This window comes from Crinia signifera, chromosome 2, assembly GCF_055691185.1.
Source record: "Crinia signifera chromosome 2, ASM5569118v1, whole genome shotgun sequence".
NCBI classification, from domain to species: domain Eukaryota; kingdom Metazoa; phylum Chordata; class Amphibia; order Anura; family Myobatrachidae; genus Crinia; species Crinia signifera.
Genome location: NC_139218.1, coordinates 312,309,438 through 312,330,816, shown reverse-complemented (window position 1 = coordinate 312,330,816; position 21,379 = coordinate 312,309,438). Strand labels below are relative to the sequence as shown.

The following is a 21,379-nucleotide window of genomic DNA, read 5'->3' as shown; positions in this document are numbered from 1 at the left end:
GGTAGTGGTGAGGGCGCGGGCGCTGCTGCAGCTCACCTCACCTGGGTCCAGGGTGGGAAGGGGGGTGCACTGTGACCTGCTCCGTCCCAAGTGCCGCCCTCCAGTGGCGCTGGCCCTGGGTGTTACTTGTGCAGAGATAATTAGATTTGGGTGGGGTTTTACATCTGCCTCACCTGCAGTGCTCATGGTTTTGTCCATCTAAGAAATATTTTGTCAGAAAGAGTGAGCTAGAATAAGGGCCACAGTTCCTGCTAGAGCCTGCACAAAAATAGCCCTGACTACATGCGTTAGTTAACCACATTGAGCGTACACACTAGGCGATATTGTTCACATTATCACTCAGAAAGCCTTTTCTGAGCGATATTGTGAAAAATTCAACCTAGTGTGTATGAGGCGTAAGAAATGGCCTGGATATTAGCAGCAGGTAGGGATGGCCATCGTTGCCTTTGCCATCGATGGCAAAAGTGCAACTGGCCATCGATAGTGTATAACTATCCAATGGATGACCATCAATGTTTTTACTTATCGAAGGTCATTAATTTGCTTTGAAAGATTGGCCTGCAGGCCAATCAATATAAGGGGTCGTGGCTTCATGGATGTTGGGGGTGGAGCTATGCTCTGTGTCCCGGCCTCTTGCTGAAAAAACAAAACTGAAACTATTCATTTAAGCTTGACCACCATTTAAACAATGGTGGGAAACCATCAATGTCAAAACTTTTCAACATCGGCCATAAAACATCGATGTCAATGGCCATCCGTAGCAACAGGGGCACAGAGAAGAAAGATAGCCTCTCTACTCTGCAACCATGGTACAATAACAAAACCCTTTGCAGTCAGATTAGGGGGAGGTTATCATGAAGCCCCCCAAAAGTTGCCATTTAAGCCTTTCAACTTCACTCCACTTTTCTTAAGGTAATATGAACAGCTTTCCAATTATTTACAAGAGCAACACTCTCTTTCCCCAGATTTAATGTAAATGAGTAGTGATACTTCCTCCTGTCTCATTCGTTTTCTTGTTTGAGTATTACTAATTCTGCTCCAGATCACGGCTTTATCATAATGAAAATGGTCTGAAAGTGTGATAAATACTGATGGGATATGAATGCTAACGGGGTGAGTCAGAGCCATGCTGCTGCAGGTGAGTAACAGGCACCTCACTGCCTCCCGGCCAGTGCGAGCAGGTGCCTGACAGATATTTGGGCTGGGTGAGGTGACAGTGCCCCGCATCACTGCTCAGTGACCTGTCCGCAGACAATACACGTGGCCTCCGCGTTGCACAATGGGCATTTACTGAGCAGCAGCATACGGCGTCCGGGCCCCCAGCAGCAGCACGACACGTCTCTATGCCTGACTCCCGCACTGACGTCATCCGCCGGGGGAAGCCGAGTCCTCCCGAAGCCCTCGCCCTGCGTTCGGCTATTCCCGGACCTTCCTCTCCCTCTGCAGGCCGGCTGCTGCCTTTCTAGTTTCACTAGAAAGCTAGTGCGCATGTCAGGCCGCCATCTTGGCGTATCCTCCTCCTACCAACCACAGCGCCGTCTCCTCCCCTCAGTCAGCAGCTTCCCCGGCTCCCAGCCTCTGTCCTCCAATACAGTGTGAGCTTAGTCAGGGGGAGGGAGGCACAGGCGCCGTGTAACAGGGAGCCCAGAGACACAGCAGCAGCCAGAGAAAGGAAAGGCAGAGTCACGGGGGAGAGTGACGGGGAGCAACCGGCCTCCGCACCGCAGCAGCGCCCGCACCTCCGGATTACACGTTACCCGGCAGCCCAGAGCCCGGCTGAGGTAGAGGAGGACGCGGCTATCTGTAGGTACACCGCCCCCCCTCTCCCCTCCCCTCCCTGTGCAGAGGATGGGGCCGCTGCTGCCGCCGGGCCCCGGGCAGGAGGAGAGCTGCTGATGGCTGTCAGTTATGGCCGCGTTCTCAGGCTGCACCGATCAGCTCACCCTCGCCCCAGCCAGCACCGAGCCCAGCTCCGTATCGCACCTGCCAGGGCCCCCGCTGCTTCCCGTGAGGTCCAATCCTGAAGGTGGCTGTCACTACAGGGACGCGTCTGATCGCTGTCATTAATCGGGAGAGAGGGAGCCACCGCCGGCGGTGACAGCGCTCATCACCGGGGACCGACCACCGGTGCCCTACCGCCCGTCTCTGCCTGCCCATAGGCGTCTGAATAACTGTGCGATCTCAGCGGGAGAGCCCTCGCCCCCCTCAGCCAGGGGGAACACATCGCGCACGTTTGGAGGAGTGAAGGTGGGTGGGCTGAGGGCTAGAGGAGGAGAATTAAAATGCACCAGCCCGATCCATCTGCAGAACTAGCTGCCAGGAAGATGGCGCAGCCGGCAGATGTTCCCAGAAGGGGTAGCAGTGGTACCAGTGGCAACCCTTCTCCTTTGACTATAACAAGTGGGCCTGCAGTGGCCGGCCATATCCTGTCCTCTGATGACTATCAGTCTCCTGCACTGGGACAGCCTCCAACACCTGCATCCTCTTCCTCACCTGGACCTCAGCAGCAGCAGCATCCTCCACAGACCCTGAATTTAATGCAACAGACCCATCTACAGTCAGGGGCCCAGATGAAGAAAAAGAGTGGCTTTCAGATTACCAGTGTAACCCCTGCCCAGATTTCAGCCAACATGAGCTCCAACAACAGTATAGCTGAGGATACTGAGAGCTATGATGACTTGGATGAATCTCACACTGAAGATCTGTCATCATCTGAAATATTGGATGTCTCCTTATCCAGAGCTACAGATCTGGGGGGGCCTGAAAGAAGCTCCTCGGAAGAGACCTTAAATAATTTTCAAGAAGCTGACACACCTGGTGCTGTTTCTCCAAATCAACCGCATCTTCATCAACATTTACCCTCTAATGTTCAGCAAAATATCACGATAAATGGGAATGTACACCGCCCCCACCATCATCATCATCATCCTGGACTTCCTCCACCTACCCATCATGGCTTATCCAGTGCCTTTATTGCTGGGACTTCTCAAAACTCAACATCTGTGAAGTTGGCTACCCATGGAAGTACAGACAATGTAATTACAGGAGCAGTCTCCTCTACACCTCCTGTTCCTGTTCCAGCTGTGGGGACTATACCAACTATGGTTCGTAAAGCAAGTGGTCCTGTAAGCACGGGCATCAATCCTGCCACAGGTAGTAGTACAACACTCAATGTTAATATTCAAAATGTAGGTGGTGTTGTGGGTCAGTTGCCCAGTAGTGTAAATGTTAACTCCAGCAATGTTCTAAGTTCTAGTAATGTAAGTGCTGTGTCTGGAAACCATAACCCAAATTCTGGCAATGGCATTGTTGCTTCATCTAGTATAGCTAACAGTGTTACTAGTGCTGTAGCATCAACCAATGTATCAGCTGCAGGACAGCAGCAGGCACCGCCTTTAGCTGCAACATCTAGGTTTAGAGTTGTAAAATTAGACTCTAGTTCAGAACCTTTTAAAAAGGGCAGATGGACTTGTATGGAGTTCTATGACAAAGAAAATGCAGCAGCAGCAGCAGCTGCTTCAGAGGGAGCTGCCGTCAACAAAGCTGTAGAGAGTGTTAAACAAAACCCACTTGAAGTGATGTCTGAGCGAGAGAGCACCAGTGGGAGTTCAGTCAGTAGCAATATCAGTACTCTGAGTCACTATACGGAAAGTGTTGGAAGTGGTGAAATGGGGGCACCTGCAATGCAAGGATTTCAGGCACTGGGCCCTCAGCAAATTGACTTTAACAACCCTATGACCCAGAATGTACCTGCTTCAAATATACCACAGAGTGTTTCCCAACCTCAGCTTGCACAGTTACAGATACATTCACAAGATGCCACTTACTCTCCACAGAAACAAGTTGGACAGGCTGCCCCAGCTACTATGAATGCTACAGTTGGTGTTCAGCCAGCTGCTGTTAATATTCTTGGTGTACAGTCCTCTTTAGGGCATCAACAGCCAACAGTTTCTACTATGATCCCACAGCAGTTGCCATATCCTCAGCCGGCACAGCCCTTACAAAATCTGCCAACTGTTCAACAACAATTACAATATACACATCCACAGACAGCTCCTACTCAGATGACCACTGGGCATGTAATGCCAGCAAATCAAAGTTCTGTTCCAGGGAATTTACCAGAATACCTACAGCATCCACAAATACTTCACACGGCAGTTGGATCTGTACAGTCAAGTTCGACAGGAGTTGGTAATACTGCAACAGTACCTGTTGTCCAAGCACAAGTTTTGCAGGCTCAAATTCATCCTGCACCAGCACAAGTGCCACCAACCTGTGTGGCTCCAACTCAACCTGTGGTTCATGCCCAGGCAACCATACCTGCAACAGGTGGTCAAGTTGTTGGTGTTGGGCAACAAGGAAACCTTCCAACTCCAGTGCACCAGGCATCTACTAATCAGACTACAACATCTGTTATGCAAAGTGTCTCTGCTCCTTCACAACAGGTACTGCCACCCTCACAAGGCATGCAGTTGGGTGCTACTGCCCATCCTCAACAAGTAATTATTGCACCTCAGAATACTTTGCTCCCTTCAAAACATACAACACAACTAATTGAACCTGCTGTACAAGGAATGACCACTCAACAAGTACCTGCAGTCAGTCCACTACCAGCAGCAACAAATCTACAACAGCTGGGTACATCTATTCCTACTGGAATATCCTCTGCAGGAGCACCTGTTACTCAACTTCCAACAGCACAAAATGGGAATATAGTCCAAAGTGGAACCCAAGCCCCTGTAATTGCATCTTTGCCTGTCACACAAAGCATGCACCTTCAGATGGCTGCTAGTGCTGGTCATTTCTTCGCACCATCTCTCATTCAGTCTGTAGCAAGCCAGATTGAAGATGCTCGGCGATTGATGGAGCACTCTGTGGCTGGCTTAGCCCATGTCGGTGAAGGAGCTTCCTTGGACAGTAGTGGTGGTGCTGGATCTTTACTTCCCTTGAAGTCTCTGCCTCTGACAACACCTCTGGTTGATGGTGAAGATGAAAGGTAAGGATGAAGTTCTCTTATTGTAATATTTTTTTTTTATTTTAAGTGGTAAGTTATATGTACTGTTTTTTTCAGGTGATTTTTTTTTTGGTGTTTTATTTTAGTCCTTCTGTATCATAAATATGGACTTTTAACTGCCAAGGGCAAAGTGTAGGGTCTGCTGTCCTTGACATATATATATATATATAATAGGCAGCCTGTCTAGTGTTCATTCTAGCACCCGCTATCTTTGAAAACCCATGCAGTTCCTGTTCCCTGCCTGGGGTGTCGCTGTCTGCTGTGGTGCTTCTAGCACAGGTCTGGTTTTCATATCAGTGCTGATGTAGAGACCACACTGTGCTAGAAGCACTACAGCAGACAGCGACACCCCAGGCCGGGAAGAGGAACTGCCTGGGTTTGCAAAGATAGTGGGTGCTAGAATGAACACTAGGAATCCATCTCATGAATTTTACTTATGTATTTTTCCTGTGCTCCCACCCAACGTTAGTACCAAAATAAATTCCCTACTAAGTAGTCTTAAAGCTAGTCTTTGTTTTGAATATGTTTAAAGGGATGTCATCCCCCCCCCCCCACACACACATTTTTGGCCCAGAGGCCTTATTGCTTGTAGGATTTCTGTTCTTTAAATTATAATTGGCTTGCTTAATTTATACAATCAGAGTTATTCATTCTTTTATTAGCTTGCACCAGTGATTTGTCATCATGTTCTCATGCCTCATCATGAGCCGTTAAAGCAAGGGTACACGTTTCCAAATGCTGTCATATTTACATTAGTGACTAGTTTCACAGGTGAAGAGTTCAGGTTATACTCTTCATACAATAACTCTAGATCCTTCATTATAATTGAAAATATATTATCATTTTTAATAGGAAATATTTGACCAAGATTTACCCGGTAACGGTGTTAAAAGCTTTTTGTTTTGGTACATCGCCCCTCCTCTCCATTATACATTTACAAGTTCTTATATGGTGTTTCTATTGATGTCTGCATACCCTGGTTGCATGTATGGGAGTATAATCTACCAGATACACTTTAGTCACATGCATCCCACATTTGCTGTCGTCAGTAACTTCTCTACGGAGGAACGTATGTTGTATAACATTTTGGCTTTTAATTTGCCCATTTTGGTTTACATGGACTTTTTAGAGTCTAATGTAAATCATTACTGGTTGGCTATTCATCTTTGCTTTAGGCGGAGGGCTACTTGGGCAACCAAAAGTTTGTGGGCACATGCAGTTTTGGCTTGAACAATATAGTTACACCCAGTTCATTTGAGTTATTTGCTTCACAAATGATTGTATATCCATTGTATGGGGTACTTTGACAGCAGGGCAAGGTATCTCTTGAATGAGTGGCTATTTAGGGAAATTGGTCCAGATCAGAGGATTGATGCTAGTTTGGCCACTTTAATGTGTACTTTGTGATATGCTACCTCAGACAAAATATTTATCAAATCATCTGGATCCATTCAGTGAGATCTAGAAGTTTGCAGAATCTTTTAAGGTGCCAGGGAAGATGGGCAGTCGGATACAAATTACTTCAAAATGTTACGCCTACAGAATAGACTATCCTGAGGTTCATTGGTTACTAAAGTTCATGCAACCCTGGCTTAGATGATCTTAGTTAAGCCATTCACACGGACTGTATACAGTAATTTGCTTTGCCCAAGGTCACTAGCAAAATGTCACTCATCCATACAAAGGTACTTAAGTGAACAATAGATTGCTTTTCCCTGAACTGAAAACATTGCACAATGTTCCGCTTAGACAATTACAACTGACAGTTGGCATCAGAGAGAACTAAATATCAGTCTCCTTCTGATATTTGATGTTTTGTCTGTAGTCTCTTTAAATAAATTGTTCCCTGGCAACCGAGAATATCACTGTAACTAGAATAGTCTGTTGGAACCTCCTGCTGCTACACACATTAGCACTGTGCCTGAAATTCATTAAAACTTAAAATGCTTCTTGGTTTATGTGTGTGTTAAGATTTTGACTGAAGATTACTCTTTTTTAAAAGGAAAGCAACATCTGGTAGCTATGTGTTACACCCCCTTTGCCCTTGCACCAGATACAACCCAATGAATGTACTGTACTTACCTAATGTATTATCTACCTATAGTAATCTGGTATGTGCACTTGCAGTGGTAGTTAAGTGATTGTGGAAATGCTGCTTGTAGCATTTACTAACATAGAGGAAATCCCCACTGCTGTCATTAAAGCTTCGGCCTACCTGGAGGAAGCTGTGGTTTATAATAGGACACAAACACGTAAAGCTGAAACTGTTGAAAATTATATGATTACAATTTGTTGTGGTTTGATCAAATTTATCCAGTGACTTTATTTTAATACTGTATTTACGTATATTCCTTTTAATTAGAATATATATTGTGGGGCTGGATAAAATTAATACAAAGACTTGTTCAATACATTCTTGATTCATTTGGATGGTCAGTCTCTCTTGTTACAACCATCTGGGATTTGGTGACTATCACTGGCGGCAGCTATTTGTCATGTTTTAACATTGCACTTCCCCTATTGCGCAATTTATTTATTTTTTTAATGTGTAGTGATACCTATGTGTATGTGTTTATTGATATGTTGGTATGTAGACAGATGTAATATTTATTGGTATGTAGACGGATGTATACATCATTTTTTAATCTGTGGTGTTTACTTTATAGATTTAATGCACACATTCATACACTACCTTCATACTGTTCTATTGCCCATTCACATAATACAATTGTATGGATGCATTTGCTTCCAATGCACAGATGTATCCAAGGGTAACCAAAATAAACAAGTCCACATGGAGAATCACATGACTCTCTAGTTGTACTTCCCCTTTAAAAGCCGGTGTGTGTGTGTGTGTGTGTGTGTGTGTGTGTTTTTTTTTTTTTTTCTGAATTACTTAATTCAGTTGCCATTAATACATTGGATACAAAGATAGTGGTCTAGAAACCTACTTGCTGAATGTCATCTGTTACATGGTACTTGTCGTTTTTTTTTTTTAATAGATAAAAGTACCTTCTGACATGTATTTTGCGGTGATGTGGAATTAATAGGGATGTTAACCAGAAAAATGACACAACTTCCTTACATTTGAATGTCAGAATTTTTTTTAATGTAACACAGAAGCTGCAACAGTTATTCTCTCGTTTAGTTGTGATCTAGAAATAAGCCAGTGAATTTCCATTGCCGCTTTGTATAAGGGGAATGTTGATGATGCTTTTGCCAAATGAGAACAAAGGCCTTTTGTTAACACCTTTAGTGCCGGAAGGCTTTGCAGCATGTTGCTTTTTATATCGGAGAGATGTGTAGGGGATCAACTTATGTCCATTTATGTATGTTGCCTACTACTGCAAGAATAAAACAGACTTCACATCATGTGATGACTCCATTTACACACACAATCTTTTTATAAAGTAGAATATAAGCAAATGTCTATTACCTAACCAGCAAAAACCAAAATATATTGCTTACTGCAGTTATTTTTACTGAATTTCAAACAAGGTAGAAGTCTTTACTATGTAATTCTAGGTATTTCTTACTGGTGTAGATCATATTGTTTACAGCAACTAGGTTCACACCACTAGGTCGACAGGGGTCTAGGTCTACACACTCATTAGCTCAACATGGGCAAGGTCTACAGTCAAAAGGTCAACATGGGGGTTTTTCACAGTTTTTTTTTACCCGAATGTCAACATGGACACATTTTAAAGTGCTCCACATCCCCTCTCATCGCTCGCTGCGCTCCCGATGCTTTAGGCATGGTGCCGCACTACGCTATTTTATTCTCCCACCACGCCCTAATGTATGGTAGGGCATGAAATACCGCCTGTCGGCTCAAAAAGTGAAAAATCCCACGTCGACCTTTTGACTGTTGCCCATGTTGACCTAATGCTTTTGTTGACCTTGACCTGCATGTCGACCTAGTGGTGTCGACCCAATGCTTGTTGACCTAGTTGTTGTAGACCTGGGGTAGCCAACTCCAGTCCTTGAGAGCTACCAACAGTTAATGTTTTCCAGATCTCCTCACAGAATCGCAAGTGAAGTAATTAGCTCCACCTGTGGGTCTTTGACAATGTTTCAGCTAGTAATGAGTGTACCTGTGCAGCAGCTAGGTTGTCTGGAAAGGTGAACTGTTGGTAGCTCTCGAGGACCGTAGTTGGGTACCACTGCAATATGACTGTATCCCTTTCATACTACCAGTGTCTCATTTGTTGCCATGTTAATGTGAACTCACCTTTGCAGGGATTATAAAATTAAACGTTAGGTCTTAAGAAGACTTTGTACACTTGGATCTGTTGTTGTAATCTCTGCCACAGTGGGTTGAAACTTCCGTGGTACTTTGAAAATGGGAATTCTTTTCTCTGATTTCATTTATGCAAGGAAGGAAGAAGTCGGCATGAGCAAATATATGTAGACCTTTTCTTTTAGGGACCCATTTATCAACAAGACTTTACAGCTATTTACACCAAAACACCCGTTTTCATGGGTGATCAACAAATATTAAATATCACCAGAATGTATGAAGGAGCGACTGCAGCTGCTGCAATTCCTCCTTACCAACCGGCAGCCATATTGTCCAGAAATTGATTTAACAGATGCAATGCTGCCAAATGAACCAACATCTGGAATGTGAAAGATTCCTGATATTGGTTACTGCCATGGTCAGATAACGGTAGCCCATTTTAGCCTATGCCTACTGATCCTGGCTGTACTTCTGACCGGTTCCCCCAGGAAGCCTCTGATTGAAATGGCCGCTGCGAATGGCGGTCACTGTGACAGTGCGTGCCCAACAGCCCTCACGTTACACATGGCACTATGCAGAGCTAGGCTCCTTTGCTGTGTGATACGCTGTGTCCACTCAGGCTGATCTAGTGGACGCTGATAGTGTGGTGACTGCACTGGCAGACAGGGATGGCTTGGCGGGGGCAGCGGGTGCCATGCTGCATTGAGCAAGCATGGCCTTATTCCGAGATATTAGAAATAGTCTGTGATGCACAATCCTATTTCTACGTTCTATTTCAATGCCATAAGGCCACGCATTGGGAACGGGTGCTGCATAGCATGGTGCAACTTGCACTATGTGCCATGCGATTTTTGACTATATGGTAAAAAACAACACATCAATAGATTCGTATGGACACATCAATAGATTCTGATGTGAATGATAAATGGGCATGATAGTGAGATCATTGAGGGGCAGATTTATTGTTGCCTGGTGAAGTGAAAGGTTCTCCCAGCATCTCCATCACCAACTCACTGTATTAAAACATTGCTGATTTATGCTTGGATTAAAATAATTTTGTTTCAAGTGGATGGAGTGCCGTGTTTTCTTGATCTATATTATATTTATATATAATATTTCATTATTGTTCGATCTGTCTTAAAGTAAAAAAAAAAAAAACGTAATTTTTTTTTCTTTTTTTTGAGGGGGTGGGAATATGCAGGGCAATGTTAGATGATAGACCAGACGGCTCTCAAACAGTGACCTTCAGGTGGCTCAGCTAGGATGCGCTACTAACCCTTATCCACCTCCTGCTCTCTTACCTGTTGTGTTTTGGATGTTAATTGCTTGCAGTTTTTATTATTTCTCTTCCTACTATGTAGTGTAGTGCAGCAGAATATGTTCTGGTACTTTTTATAAATCCTGGATAATGTGAATAATGTACAAATGCCTAAGACAGTATGCAAATGTCACATTTGCACCACCTTTTTGTATTTTTCTTGTCGAATACAACATACTGCAGGAAATGCTACATATGACGTTCATGGTAGATTCCGATCGCTGTAAAGCAGAAATGGATGTTATGTTACTACTTTAACTTCTACCTGGAAACTCACCCTGCAGCTTGTAAATATAGTGTGTTCAGTGAGAGATAAGAGAAAACTATGGTGGACTGTGCATGTAACGTCTCAAAGCAGGCCTGGGTGGGGACACAGCTGCCTCATGTCCTATCACAAGAGGATGTAATATTGTAGAATTCTGAAAGCCAGGAGTCTACACAGCCTCAGTACATATATTTGTCTCCCTTCAGTAGAATTTTTATTTATTTAATTGGGACTAAATTAAATAAGCAGATGAAACTATTTTGAGAACCTTGTCCCTCCCTCCGACCCCCTCAATTAAGTGGACACAAGTATGGATTATCCACTCCTTGACAGGACTAAACAGACTCTACTAAACGAACACGAACAATCTTTATTAACAACTAACACAGTCAGATTATGAATTACAACAGCAGCCAACAGATGATTTTAGACTATTAATATTCTATTATTAATACTTATTTGTTTTGTATTGTTTGTATCACTGTCCAGTGATTTATTAGTGTAATATGTTATTTTTATATACATTGTTTCTAGCGTGATTTATTTATTCTTTGTACTGTATTGCTGAAAGGAGGGGAATATCGGAGTCTGCCCCACACAGCCTGATCCTACTGCCTAGCACCTCTGTCCAGTTGGCGACACAATCCGGATCACCTGTCACATCACTGTGGGGGCATGTTACTGAAGTCACTTGATGTTTAAAAACCCATCAGGCCAAACAGTCTCTCAAATCAGGGTTAGGTCCGAATGTCCCGTAAATGTGTGCAGCTCCACTAAAAGGATCCAACCACGAATCCCAAGAGGGTAAGCTTGTAAAAAAGTAAGAAATGAAGCGCACCAATCAGCAATAAATCAATTAAATTTTTACTTGACTATATGCTGACATACATAGGGTTAAAAGTAGAAAGCTTGCCGTGTGGACTAGGCGGTATAGCAGGACCAGGCGCCGATGATAAGCCGCAGGCAGTGATCAGTTGCAGGCGGAGCGCAGCAGGTACACAGCAGCCAGCCGGGAGCTTCCACAGATTGCAGCACGGACCAGACCAGGACGTCGGGAACCAGATATATATATATATATATATATATATATATATATATATATATATATATATATATATATATATATATATATATATATATATATATTTTTTTTTTTTTTTCATTCATTCATTGTGACCACCGGGTCCAGCGCCGATATTCTGTCCCTGTGTCATTTCAGCAATATCCACTAATATGAACTCCTTATTTATTCTTACATTTCACAAATGTTGGGGAAACTTAATAGGATGAGAGATTTGGTAAGAAATCTCCAGTTTTTTAAAAGCGACAATCCTTTGCACTGCAAAACCATTTTGATTTTGAAGTGTAAATGATTGCCGCTTTAAAAAAAACTGGATTTCTTACCAAATCTCTCACATTCTTAATCTCTCATCTTATTAAATTTCACCCTATTGTTTTTGAAGTTTACATGTTTTATCTCACAGTGAGTCGTATGTGTGATCTATAACCAAAGCAAAGTTCCCTTTGTATACTAATCTCTAGATGACACATGTTGAAGGCAATTATTGCAGTTCTTATTTTGAGGTACGGAGATATGCGGGTTATTCGGCACAATATGGAATGTTGGCTAGCCAACCTTGGTGGAATGCCAATTTAAAAGTAATTACAATCTGCAATTAAGGTCTGAGTGTTTTGACTGTTTTAAGCCTAAGGGGAAATTCAGAGTATTTGTTTAACCTCACAAATGATGTTGTTTTTATTTTTTTGCTGTGTTTAGCATCGGCATGAAAATATATGTATTTCTTGAAAGAACTGATGTGCCTTTACTTAGCCAGTTCTTTCTAACACAACTTCTCTATCCATTTTCATTGGATCTCATACATGTTACTGACGAGAATATCCGTTATTACATTCACTGTTAGCTACTACAGATACCCTAGTGCTGGGGTAGCCAACCCTAGTCCTCGAGAGCTACCAACAGTGCATGTTTTGCAGGTCTCCTCACAGAATCACAAGTGAGCTAATTAGCTCCATCTGTGGATCTTTTAATGTGTCAGTAATTAATGAGTGCAACTGTGCAGCAGCTAGGTTGTCTGGAAAATGTGAATTGTTGGTAGCTCTCGAGGGCTAGGGTTGGCTACCACTGCCCTAGTGATGTACCTCCAAACTGTAGAATAATCTTAGACCTCTTCCCAGTTTACTGCATTGCACCTTTCACTTTTTTTTAAATAAACTATTGAATGAAAATGAAACGTCATAATAGATAGTAAATGTTTTAATGTTCTGGTGATCTCTAATGCTTTTGTCATTTTTTTTTTTTTTTACTTTTGTTTGAGAAATGGGGAAGGGCTTTCATTAAGTTTGTCTATCTCCTCAGAGCTGGCACCTAGAGAGTTAATGCCACTCTTGTTTATAAAGTTGACTGTCTACTTTTAGGGGGATATTCAATGTGAGGGTCACGGCAGTCGAGCTTGCTCGACCACCGTGACCCAGTCCCGTTCTCGGTCAGCTCGACAGAACATGCAGGTGGGATTCCATGTCCCGCCTGCCGGGGAATGAGAAGGGGGTGCGGCCGGGAAGAGGCGAGCTGCAGCCGGCAGCTCCTCACTTCCCGGCTGTTCTCTGCAGAACAAGCCCGACAGCTAGTGAAGCTGGGAAGACAGCATTGAATAGGGCCCGGCGAGCATCTCCCCGACGGTAAGTGATCGCCGGAGATTGAATATCCCCCTAAAACTTTATGCGATCATAGAGATTGCCTAATGGTCATTATGATCCTCCTTTTCTACAATCCATGGCCGTTTCAACTGTCACGGCGTTTCCGACACTCAGAAGATTGAATCCTGACTGTAGAATTGACTTCAGAAACAGCAAACATTGAACACCCCATAGAAAATTTAAATTGGGTGGAAATGAAAACATTTAGGGCAACATTTTACGACTGTCTCTGTCTTCGTATTTTGAATACTACTGTTATCGGTGGTGAAGTATTTCATTTACACATTCGTATTCCGGAGCAAACTGATTTCCTATGTTCTTCACCCCGTGTCTACAAGAACAGTGAGGATGGAACTGCAGAAGTACGATATTCATGGGTGATCTGCAGTCCCCAAAACATCGAAAAACCCTGGTGAATGTCAATAAGCGCAGAGAGTGGGTTAACACTCCTAAATCATGAACTGCTGAGCAATAGAAGACTCCCATCTTGCTGGATGAACCGTCCTTCACTCATGAATTTACCAGATAATGCCTGGTACCAAGATGACCAAACAGTGATTCATACAGCTTTTATTGTCCAATTGTGGCTATTTGAGCATGCCAATGAGGCATCTTATCTTTTTCGGTTCCAGTTTGCTGGACCACAATCATAGAGCCACTATGGTCGGTTTCGAAGAATAGGATTCTGTCTCATTATTCAACTTCAGCATCACTCCGGGTACTTGACTAAGTTTTGTGTGAAGAATGGTTTAAGATTCTGTTGTCGAACATACGCGTCTTATGTTTGTCTATTCCAAGGAGAATTGAGGCTTGTCTATTCCAAGGAGAATTGAGGCTATCTTGAATGCCAATGGCGGTGCTACACAATCTTTTCCTAGGCTTTCCATATTTTGCCTTACCTCTGCAATGCCAGCCAGTTGTCTATTAACTGGTACATCCTACCACAGTCTTCTATCTTTCAGAGCCAGTTACACATGTACAGCTCTGAGTCAGATGTACATGGATTTTGGACCCTGTTAAATCCTACTTCTGTTCCTGTGTAAATTGGATATGGTGCCCTCTGCTATTGATTGTCCTATAGAGCTCAGACTATGAAATTAACGGACCAAGGGTACTATCGGAGAAGCTGGACTGTATGCACCATGCAGGTGTTTAATACAATTATTGCGAAAGCCAGGTAACGTTTTACTTTGTGGCACAGGACAATTGAGCTTTGAGGGTTTGATCAGGCTGAAGCATACTTCCACCATTGTGCACCATAGTAATTTAACTGCCTGTTGAAGCAGTGGGCTGGGATTGCTTGTCTGAAGAGATGTGTGGGTATTACACCCATGCTAGATAAATATAATAGACAAAACCTTAAGGTTATTGCAATGCCTTAAGTTACTTAATAGTGCACGAAAGAACATGTCTATATACACATTTAACACTTTGGATTGCCACAATGTCCATTTGACGATGTAACACAAATGCGTGGTTTTGATCTGTTCTGCTTACGCAGTTTTTCAGACCCTCCACATCCCACTGTAAACATTGCACACTGCTGAATTAATTGTGCGTTCTTTCTAAAAGAAAACCTATCAATCTTTTAGGTTTGTCATTTTTTTTTTTTCATATACATTTTTTCCCTTCATAGAATGTCTCAATATTAAAGTTAAATAACAAAGAAACATTGTGCCCTTTTTATATTGGACACTTCACTGACTTCTGAAATGGTTCATTCATAGAAAGGTTTCTGCCTGAATAGCCATTCATTCACTAATTTTTTACTGTATTTTCAGGAAGCCATTCTTTGGCTTGAAGAATGTAATTGTCAGCATAGCCACAGCTTAAAATAGCTTTGTAGCCCTCACTGAATGACATAGGAGATATACTGGCATTCTGCCAAGAAAATGTTGCATTTGGGAAGACAGTGGAATGGTTTAGGACATCCTACTTCATGGTGCACATTTTCAGTACAACTGGTGCTTGAAATCAGACAGTTTAATTGGATTTTGAACACCATACTATGCTTGGTATCCAGATGGCTCACCGTCAAAAGATTGACACCAGAATGTCGACATAGGTCAAAATTGACAAAAGGTTGAAATGGGAATGGCCAACACATGAAAAGGTCAACATGATTTTCCCCATATTTAAAAAAAAAAATTGTATTCTTTTCAATGTTCCCAGTTGGAGATCACATGGATGGGAAAGTGTGGACCACAGCATGTTGAGCAAAGCACTATACTAATTGCGGGGACCACCTTCTCAGGTGTTGACGTTGACACCACTAAAACCTAAAAAAAAAAAAAAAATTTTGTACTTTTTCATGTGGACATTTTGCTGTTCACCTATTGACTGTCTACAATATTGGAGTGTATTCAATCTTGTGTGCTATTTTCTACAGGGGAAATGGCACCCACCGACTATTTAATGCAGTCGTTTCCAACAGCATTGAAGGCGGATCTTGACAAAACAGATCCAACTTTAAAACCAGTCGGATCTGTTTTGTTGGGTATTGTTGAATTTGCAGCCGTTTCTTGACCATGCACAGCCTCTTTTTCACCACTTGATAGGCGGACGAAAACGGACCAGGATTCCAACTGTCAGAACATTCCTACAGTCTGAATTCAAGATTGAGTACCCCGCCTTAGGAGGATATTCAATCCCCGGCGAGCATCTCCCGTCGTCATATTCAATGCTGTCTTCCCTGACAGCATTGAGCAGGGTTTCTCAGCAGAACGAGCCCGACCTCACTAGCTTTCGGGCTCGTTCTGCTGAGAACGGCCAGGAAGTGACGAGCTGCAAGCTGCAGCTCGCCTCTTCCCAGCCACAACTCATGGCCACGCCCCTTCTTGTCCCGCTGCAGACGGGACATTGAATCCCGCCTGCATGTTCTCGGTCGAGCTGACCGAGAACGGGACTGGGTCACGGCGGTCGAGCAAGCTCGACTGCCGTGACCCTCACATTGATTACCCCCCTAAGTCTTTAAGCTACTCCACACCTGGTTGGCTACACAACTGGTGCATAGTAACCATACTGTAGTAAGTTTGCTGATTAGTGTTTTAGGTGTACAATGTGCATTTTAAATAAATCAATGGCAAAATAAAATTCAACCACTAGTATTGGATTAGGACTTCTAAACAAGTTAATGTCTTCTTATGTCCACTAAGAATGTTCGGTTACCTAAGCTGTAAATCTTGTGCTAAGAGAGCCTGCGTTATTTTTTCTTGTTACATTCTTTAACTGTATTATGGTCACCTTTTTTGTTTAAGGATGGAAATGTTCAACTGAAAATGCTAGCTTTGCATTATGGTGACTGCATGATTAGCTTCCACCAATATTTTAAAGTACAAGCTTGGTTCGTGCGTGCGTCTATGCAGTGATCTCTAGATGAACCGCAGTATAGAAGGAAATATTTACAATATTCTGTTGCATGTATGTAGATAGACGCTTCACTGACGTTCCAGCTAATGGCTTGAACTTGCCTCAAGCAATAAAAGAAAGAGCAGAGCCGGTACTTTACAGCTGCACTGTATCAAGCGGAACTAAGTCATTCTAAACAGGTCGTTAATCTCTGCAAACACTCTGTGTGTGTGTGTGTGTGTGTGTGTGTATGTATATATATATATATATATATATATATATATATATATATATATATATATATATATATATATATATATATATATATATATATATAATGTGTATGTATGTGTGTATGTATATATATATATATATATATATGCCCTATGAGGAAGGTGCCTTTGCAATTGTGGATTATTTGCCCACTGCTGTCTTCAGCCCCGCTGTGCTCCGTGATGATGAGTATAGGCTATTTGTAATACTGATATGCTGAATAAACTGCGCACGAGAGTGCATTATTGAATACTTGCTGGGAGTGCTGGTCCTCTCTGTGGACGCTCAGATTGAAACCCTGTGACGTCACCAGTGTTGATATATAATTGTTGCTGATCTTGCACCCACATTTACTATTGAAGAGTGTGCGTTCCCCGCTGAACTATATATATATATATATATATGAAAAAGAAGAGAGTGGAGAGCGCCAGAGGTTTACCAACCACCTTAATGATATGTACAGTGCAAAAAACACAGAATGCAATAAAAAAATTGATTTTTATTAAAAATAGATAATTATATCAGGATTTCATCTTTTGAATGCAGTTTCAATAACCCGACGCGTTTCGTCTTGAAAAAGACTTCATCAGGGGTTTAATACATGCACAAAAAAGCAAAGGATCAACAGGATTGATCATAAAGCTGAACACACCTGTCCCTTATAGTGGATGGCGGTTTCCAAAAACGGTGAAAGTCTTTATAGTGGTATGGGATCGTTTCCTTAAATGGAACTGGCTGAGGGTTAAAATCAATGGAAGTATCGATCCACCTTTAAGTAGGTATGAAATTTGTGGGTGCCCGCTGTTGACAGGGAGTATGTCTGTAAGTCGACACACAAGGTGTTTTGACAGACAATGGTTCCACTCAGGTGTGTGTAAAGTCCAATAGCGACAGATAATCAACAAGGTATAGTATCTGTCACGATGTATACGTCAGTAGCCTGATAATGAGACGGCAGGATTGGACCCATATGTGTGTGTGTGTGTGTGTGTGTGTGTGTGTATATATGTATATATGTATGTGTATATGTATGTATGTGTATATATATATATATATATATATATATATATATATATATATATATATATATATATATATATATATATTCTCTAGATATCTAGATATATATCTCTAGATATCTAGATATATATCTCTAGATATCTAGATATATATCTCTAGATATCTAGATATATATATCTAGATATATATATCTAGATATATATATATATATATATATATATATATATATATATATATATATATATATATATATATATATATATATATATATATATATATATATAGATATATATTGAAATGTGAAAGTCTGTTTATTAAAACTGATGAGGCAAGTTGTTATGTTTTTGTGTCATCAGTGATAGTTACATTTTCTGTTATATGCGGGAAGTCACATGATGCTCGGCTGCATTGCAGTTCTATGTGGTGTAAGGAAAAACTTGAGATGCCTACATAGGGCCTTATTCTAGTTCACTCTTTCTGAAAAAATCCTTCTTAGATGGACAAAACCATGTGCACTGCAGGGGGGCAGATGTAACATGTGCAGAGAGAATTAGATTTGGATGAGTTATTTTGTTTCTGTGCAGGAAAAATACTGGCTGCTCTATATTTACACTGCAATATAGATCTCACTTTGAAGTAAAACCCCACCCAAATCTAATTCTCTCTCTGCACAAGTTACATCTGCATCCCCCCCCCCCCCCTGCAGTTCACAGTTTTGTCCCTCTAAGAAGGATTTTGTAAGAGAGTGAACTAGAATAAGGCCCATAATATGACCTTCTGAATCTTCATTTTGCATCCTTGTTGAGAATTCATTTTTGGCTGCATAAGACCTTGGAATTTTAGTCCATGTGGCCAGGGAGTGATTTTATTTTTTTTAAATTTTTATTTTTTTAAATGTATATAAAAAATGGTTTTCTAAACTATATGGACAATTCATAAGCTGCCCATACACGTACCAATTACCAGGTACTTTTTGTGCTAAAATAGCATCGCATCGCATGCACAACACATGCACAACGATGCTATTTTAGCACAAAAAGTACCGGGTAATTGGTACGTGTATGGGCACCTTTACAGGTTCTGAATGACCAATCCTTTAAATTCTCCAGTGTGTACATTTCAGCATGATGCATAATCCTGGATGTGGCAACTGATGAGATTGCACAGTGTGTATGCACAATAATTTTTCGGGGAGTTCAAAGGAATATAAGGGAAATAGTTAACAACATTGCATTTTTTCTAAATCCTCACAGCTTTAGTGCTTGACATTGGTCTTCAGAGTTACTCGATATATGCAAATTTGAAAGCATTCACCAGTCTTTGTAGATGGAAAGCTATATTCATTTGACATCATTTTTTAAAACCTAATAGTTTGACATTTCAGTCATGCAGCTATACAATGCAAGCTTCATTTCATTGTGGTTTAAACATCAGTATACAGTTTCACTTGGATTTGTGTGGAACACAAGTCCCGTCCTCTAGAGCGTCTGTTCGCATTCTGTTTCTTTCGTTGGTGCTTCCGTTTCACAACACTGTCACTTTTTCATAGTCGAGCATCACCTGAGTTTGAAGCTGGATTTGAAACAGCACTGTCTGGTAAATCATATGCAACATCCGGCTTAGTCCATTGGCACAAAACTGCATGATTGAGAAATGATAAAATATAAGCGGATACCATATATACTCGAGTATAAGCCTACTTTTTCAGAACATTTTTTAAGCTGAAAAAGCCCCCCTCGGCTTATACTCGAGTGAGGGTCCCACTTGAGTCAATAAGTTTTCCCAGTTTTTTTGTTGTAAAATTAGGTCCCTTGGCTTATATTCGGGTCGACTTATACTCGAGTATATATGGTAGCTTTTATTGATTTAAGATTGATGAGTGCCTTAAAAAAAAAAAAAAAAAAAAAAAAATTATATATATATATATATATATATATATATATATGGAGACGTTGCCTAGAGGCCAGAGTGCAGCCTGAAATTATGCTAAGTATAGCCTGACGGGTGTTGTATGATGACATGTTTGTTTGCTGCTCACTTATGTCCCTTGTGACAATAAATATGTGTTGAATATATTGGACTGGTGCTGGTCTTCCTATTTCATGGGATCCTCTGATATATATATATATCTCAATGGTTCCCAACTTTTTTTTTTGGAATCACGGTGCCCTTGAGCATCAAAACAATTTCATGGTACCCCCTAGGCCGAATGTTAATTATTGATAAATTCAGAAAAAATATTATTATATGAAGTAAATTGTGTTTTATATGTTATCCTTAGGGTCATTTACATGGTAAGGGTCAGGGTGCCACGGCACACCGTTTGGGAACCACTGGCGTATAGTAATGGCAGCACTCAGTCTTACAAACTTACACAAACAAACTCTGTCTTCTATGTTTGTTTTAGTTGAAACCGGATGACCGTTTCTAGAATAAAACATTTAACGTAGAATCAGTTTAATTTTTTGTACGTTTATAATGCCGTGAGTGCTGCAATTACCATGCGGTTGGTGAATTTACTTAGGATGGCACCAATTATATTTAAAGGTGTGGAGTGCTGGGCATACAGATATAGCCATGCTCCTAGTTGCTGCGGTATGGCTGCTAGTGCCCATGTTGCACACCAAATAGCAACCTTGTCTCAGAATCACAACACTGCGCCAACTAATGCTTTTTTGAGTCATGTAGGTGAATAAAGTCCATGATTATGGCAAAGAGTTGCACGTTTATCCTAGTCTCTCCTGAGACTGTGTACAGACAGGAGTAGAATGTAAAAATATAAAAAAGTACATGTGCTAATATTTATATGCTGCAATTTATTGAAGCTATGCTTAGTGTTCCCCCTAGGAATTTTTGGGGGCAGGGCACCGCTGTATGGGATGGGGGCGGACCGGGCCCGCTGACGTCATCGTTGTAGGCGTGCCCAGGCCGCCGCGTCACCACATGAGGCGTGTCCGGGCTGCCGCGTCACCACAGGAGGTGTGTCCGGGCCGCCGCGTCACCACAGGAGGTGTGTCCGGCCGCCGTGTCACCAAAGGAGGCATGTCCGGGCCGCCGCGTCACCAAAGGAGGCGTGTCCGGGCCGCCGCGTCACCAAAGGAGGCATGTCCGGGCCGCCGCGTCACCAAAGGAGGCATGTCCGGGCTTCCTCCGTCGTACAAGGGGGCTCACCTGGCCCCGCCGAAG

General features: G+C 42.1%; 1 protein-coding gene across 1 annotated transcript in view; it reads left to right on the top strand.

Moving 5' to 3' along the window:
* The first annotated feature begins 1,515 nt into the window (after nt 1-1,515).
* Nucleotides 1,516-21,379, top strand: part of TSC22D1 (TSC22 domain family member 1) — a 102,668-nt gene continuing 82,804 nt past the window's right edge. The window contains 1 exon segment of the mRNA XM_083168956.1: nt 1,516-4,996. Within this exon segment, the coding sequence (XP_083025082.1) occupies nt 2,283-4,996 (2,714 nt within the window). The 5' untranslated portion in view covers nt 1,516-2,282.